Here is a 6000-nt window from a genome sequence, read left to right on the forward strand (position 1 = left end):
TGATAATGTGGCGCTTTCTTAGGCTGTGAGGGAACATAAGGCAAAAAATTCCATTTACCTGCCGTAGCTGTGGAGACGAGGTCCGAGAGACCTTCCCCAAACAATTCCTCACCCTTGTAAGGCAAAACCTCCATATGCCTCTTTGAGTCGGCATCACCTGTCCACTGCCGGGTCCATAAGACTCGCCTAGCAGAAATAGACATAGCGTTTATTCTGGAACCCAGTAGACTAATGTCTCTTTGAGCATCTCTCATATATAAGACAGCATCTTTTATATGCCCCAGGGTCAATAAAATGGTATCCTTATCTAGGGTCTCAATTTCCGCTGATAAGGAATCTGTCCATGCTGCTACAGTGCTACAAACCCAGGCCAACGCAATTGTCGGTCTGAGTAACGTACCAGAATGTGTACTTCAATGTGGACTTCAAGGTAACCTCCTGCTTGCGGTCAGCAGGATCCTTGAGGGTAGCCGTATCTTTGGATGGCAGTGCTATCTTTTTTGATAAGCGTGTCAATGCTTTGTCTACCCTAGGGTAGGATTCCCACCGTATCCTGTCCGTTGGTGGGAAAGGATACGCCCTAAGAATCCTTTTGGGAATCTGCAGTTTTTTGTCTGGAGATTCCCAAGCTTTTTCACATAATTCGTTCAACTCATGTGAGGAGGGAAAAGTAACCTCAGGCTTCTTTCCCTTATACATGTGTACCCTCGTGTCAGGGACAGGGGGTTCCTCTGTGATATGCAAAACCTCTTTTATTGCAATAATCATATAACGAATACATTTAGCCACTTTTGGCTGTAACTTTGCATCATCGTAGTCGACACTGGAGTCAGAATCCATGTCGGTATCTGTGTCTCCTATTTGGGATAGTAGGCGCTTTTGAGACCCCGAAGGTCCCGGCGACATAGGGACAGACATGGGTTGACTCCCTGACTGTTCCCTAGCTTCAGCTTTGTCTAATCTTTTGTGCAATAAATCTACATTAGCACTTAAAACATTCCACATATCCATCCAGTCAGGTGTCGGCGCTGCCGACGGAGACCTCACATTCATACGCTCCCCCTCCTCCCTAGGCGAGCCTTCTACCTCAGACATGTCGACACACACGTACCGACACACCACACACACAGGGAAACTCTTATCTGAAGACAGTTTCCCCACCAGGCCCTTTGGAGAGACAGAGAGAGAGTATGCCAGCACACACCCCAGCGCTATATGACCCAGGAAGAAACACAAAATGTTTACCCAGTAGCGCCTTTTATATGTATATGCGCCAATTATGTGCCCCCCCCCCCCCCCTCTTGAAAACCCTCTGTCACAGTGAGTAAGCAGGGGAGAGTCCGGGGAGCTTCCTCTGGGACGGACGGCGAGGGTGAGACCTGCGTACCAATCCCTCTGGAGCTAATGGTGTCCAGTAGCCTAAGAAACAGAGCCTTGAAACTCACAGAAGTAGGTCTGTTTCTCTCTCCTCAGTCCCTCGATGCAGGGAGTCTGTTGCCAGCAGGCTCCCTGAAAATAAAAAACCTTACTAAAATACTTTCTGACAGGAAACTCAGGAGAGCTCCCTGTAATGCACCCAGTCTCCTCTGGGCACAGTATCAAACTGAGGTCTGGAGGAGGGGCATAGAGGGAGGAGCCAGTGCACACCCATACCTAAAGTCTTTCTTAAAGTGCCCATGTCTCCTGCGGAGCCCGTCTATCCCCATGGTCCTTACGGAGTCCCCAGCATCCTCTAGGACGTAAGAGAAATCTGGCTTTCGGCGACAGGTGTATCCGCTGGTGCATTTGAAGATGTGATCCGGACCACTTGTCCAGGAGATCCAGCTAAAAGAATCTTACACAGAATCTTACGTACTGCAGTGCCTCGTAGGCGGCTACCATCTTCCCCAGTAGGTGAATGCACTGATGAACCGATACCCGGGCTGGCTTCAGGACATCCTGGACCATTGACTGGATCACCAAAGCTTTTTCCAATGGAAGAAATACCCACTGTACTTCCGTGTCGAGTATCATCCCCAAGAAGGAAAGTCTCCTTGTTGGTTCCAAATGTGATTTTGGAAGGTTCAGAATCCCTCCATGATCCTGGAGTAGTTGAGTTGAGAGAGCAATACTCTGCAACAACCTCTCCCTGGAAGATGCCTTTATCAGTAGATCGTCCAGGTATGGAATAATGCTCACTCCCTGCTTGCGGAGGAGGAGCATCATCTCTGCTATGACCTTGGTGAACACCCTCGGTGCTGCGGAGAGGCCAAATGGCAGGGCCTGGAACTGGTAGCGACAGTCCTGTAGTGCAAACCTGAGATAGGCCTGGTGAGGCGGCCAGATCGGAATATGAAGGTACGCATCCTTGATATCCAGAGATACCAAGAATTCCCCTTCCTCCAGACCTGAGATTACCGCTCTCAGAGACTCCATCTGGAATTTGAATACCCGCAAATAGGGGTTCAGGGATTTTAAGTTTAAGATCGGCCTTACCGAACCGTCCGGCTTCCGTACCACGAACAGGTTGGAATAATAACATTTGTTCTGTAGGTGAGGTGGAACTGGAACAATGACCTGTGTTTGTATCAATTTTTTAATTGCCTCTTCCAGGATTGTATTTTCTTCCTGAGAAGCTGGTAAGCCTGATTTGAAGAATCTGTGAGGTGGGAGATCTTGAAATTCCAGTCTGTACCCCTGGGCAACAAAGTCTTTGAGCCAGGGATCTAGGCATGATGTTGCCCAGATGTGACTGAAATCTTTTAACTGTGCTCCCACCTGCCTGTTCGTCAGGCAGTGCGGTTCACCGTCATGCCGAAGGCTTTGAGGAAGCAGAACCTGAGGTCTGCTCCTGAGAACCTGTCGCTGCAGATTTTCTGGGTTTTCCTCGACCCCCTCTGAAGGCAGTGGAGGAACCCCTGGATTTGTTTTTACATTTTGCTGTCCGAAAGGACTGCAGTGTAGGTGCAGGATATGATTTCCTAGCCGGTGTAGCTGCGGAAGGAAGATATGTCGACTTACCCGCAATTGCCTTGGATATCCACGTATCTAGTTCGTCACCGAACAGGGCCTCATCTGTGAAGGGCAGGCTTTCCACGCCTCTCCTGGAGTCTGCATCCGCAGTCCATTGGCGTAGCCACAGTCCTCTGCATGCCGAAACTGCCATAGTTGTAACCCATGCGTTAAGCAGGCCAATTTCCTTCATGGCTTCCACCATGAAGCTTGCAGAATCCTGAATGTGACATAATAGTAAGTAAATTTCACTCCTATTCATTGAATCTAAATCATCAATTAGGTTACCTGAGCATTTTACAATGGCCCTAGAGATCCATGCACAAGCAATAGTGGGTCTCTGGGCCACGCCTGCAGCTGTGTACAGTGATTTGAGAGTAGTCTCAATCTTGCGGTCAGACGTATCCTTTAAGGAGGCTGCGCCAGGGACAGGTAAAATAACGTTTTATGCTAATCTAGACACAGAGGCATCCACAATAGGTGGGTTTTCCCACTTTTTCCTATCCTCCTGAGGGAAAGGAAAGGAGATGAGTAACCTTTTAGGGATCTGAAACTTTTTCTCTGGGTTTACCCAAGTTCCTTCAAAGAGGGAGTTTAACTCCTTTGATGCAGGGAAAGTAACAGAGGATTTCTTTTTTACGTTAAAATAAGACTCCTCATCTTCAACCGGTACCTTCTCTGAAATCTGCAATACATCCCTAATATCCTCAACCATAGCTTGCACCCCTTGGGTGAGAGCTGCATCATATGATTAGCCAGTGTAGAGTGTCAGCGGTGGCTCAGCGCGCCCCTCAGCGGCACTTCTGACATACACACACACACGTGATTTTTGAGCGTCATGGAGCGCAGCCTGCACCCAGCGCTGCGCTCCTACCCTTGTGCTGCCATACCTGCCAGAGACCCACTAACCGGGACGCCAGCGCTGTACTCACCACTCTTCATTTCTTCTGGCTCTGTTAGGAGTGGCGGCGTGCTGCGGGAGGGTACGCTTGCCGTGGTGGGGTTTACGAATGACTCCCTCAGGAGCTCAGTGTCCTGTCAGCGGAGTAACGGGACCATTAACTCTTTAGGAAGTTGGGCCTTTCTCCCCCCTAGGTCCAACGAAGTAGGCAGACTGGTGCCAACCAGCCTCCTGTAAAATAACAAACTCAAAATAATAAAACTAGAAAAACTCCTCAGGAGCTCCCCTAGCTGTGATCGGCTCCTCCGGGCACATTTTCTAAACTGAGTCTGGTGGGAGGGGCATAGAGGGAGGAGCCAGCCCACACTATTAAACTCTTAAAGTACCCATGGCTCCTAGTGGACCCGTCTATACCCCATGGTACTAATGTGGACCCCAGTATCCTCTCGGACGTAAGAGAAATATTATGTGCTATGAATGTCAGATAGCTATGTAATGCTGAAACACACACTGGCTATAAAGGACATAATTTAGGCACATATAAGCATTATTATTATTAATAATATTATTATTATCCTTTATATGGCGCCACAAGGGTTCCGCAGCGCCCAATTACAGAGTACATAAACAAATAATCAAAACAGGAAAACAGCAATTTAAAGTTGAAGACAATATAGGACAAGTACAGGGTAAATAAACATAGCTACATCAGCAGATGACACTGGAATAAGTATCAGGTGGCAGAAGACTGCTGGAGTTGGTGCAACTGAAGATTATTAAAGTAAGAGAAAGGATAAGCACATGAGGGAAGAGGGCCCTACTCGTGAGAGCATAGATTCGTTGTTAGGTGACCAATGATCATGTGTATCATGTACCTACTGTATCTACTTTTACTGCTTGTGATAAAGCCAATGTGCCAAGTCTTTGTCAGGTTTACTTCCCAGTTATTTTAATAATAATTCCAGAAAAAGAAAATACTCAAATTTGAAATGTAAAACAGTCCTAACAATAGAGTTGTTAGACTAATAAGGGAAGCGGTTAAAATACCACCAGTCGGGATATCATCCTCTTGTAGTGTCCATACAGCATTTAGCCGATGAGGGCTGTCACCCCCTGCACACGTCACCTCACACACTACATCACACAGAGCGCTCTCTCACCCCTCTCGGGCGCTGTCTGACGCCGAGGACATGATGCAGTCTCTGTGATATTTCTACAGCAGCATTTCCCTGGGATTCCGGCTTATCAGCACGCAGCTGTAATATGCAACGTATAGCGCATCACATACGTTCCATTCTACATAGGCCGCTGTTCTGTTGTCACGGCAACCACCGGGTCCCTATCAAGCCTCTGTGTATCCGCCCACTACCGAGCTGTTATTGGACGCTCAGATACAACAAAGCTGAGAGAAGACTGATTTTCCCCCCCCCTCATCTAATCGGAAACTTTATTAACAAGAAAAAAAGTGACAAAGAAATGGAATGTATTTTCCTGCAGCAGTTTGATTATATTGTTAGCGGGTAATATAATTTTTTCTTTTCACACAAGTGACTGCAATTATACATAATGGAGCCTATTTATTAATAGTTGCGGGTTGGCCCCCCCAAAACGTGTTTGTTTTTTTTTTGTTTTTTTTTGGGGGGGGGGGGGGGGGGGTTTGGGGAGGACTGCAAATATGAGGGATGTGCAATAAGTTTCTGGATGCACAAAAAGTGTTGTATTTACAAACAAAGTGAACATTAAATGTTTCAGTGCTCGAAGTAGGCCGGTATGCAACGGTATGCCATACCGGCACTTCGACTGTGTCTGAAGACACCCCGCCGCCGCATCGAGCTCTCGCTCCTATGACCGCAGCGCTACTATTTGAAAAGTTCACCGGACCGGCAGCCAATCAGGAGCGGCCGCGCAGCCGTAGGAGCCGCAGTGCCACCGACCACAGCCTTCTCCTCCTTGCACCTCTGCTGCCCTCTGCTACACCGCCGCCTCCCTCAGTCGCACCGCCACCCTCAGTCCTTCTCTGCACCTCCGCACCATGCCGACCACAGCCCTTATCATCCACTGCACCGCACACCATCCTTAGTACCGCAGCTGCTAAATAGGTAATCTTA

General features: G+C 48.1%; 1 protein-coding gene across 1 annotated transcript in view; it reads right to left on the bottom strand.

Moving 5' to 3' along the window:
* Positions 1-5261, bottom strand: part of BBS1 (Bardet-Biedl syndrome 1) — a 171184-nt gene extending 165923 nt beyond the window's left edge. The window contains exon 1 of the mRNA XM_063945091.1: positions 5053-5261. Coding sequence (XP_063801161.1) covers positions 5053-5084 — 32 coding nt within the window. The 5' untranslated portion in view covers positions 5085-5261. The remainder of the gene's footprint in view (positions 1-5052) is intronic.
* Between the last annotated feature and the right edge of the window lie 739 nt (positions 5262-6000).

Source organism: Pseudophryne corroboree, chromosome 11 (genome assembly GCF_028390025.1).
Source record: "Pseudophryne corroboree isolate aPseCor3 chromosome 11, aPseCor3.hap2, whole genome shotgun sequence".
Taxonomy (NCBI): Eukaryota; Metazoa; Chordata; class Amphibia; order Anura; family Myobatrachidae; genus Pseudophryne; species Pseudophryne corroboree.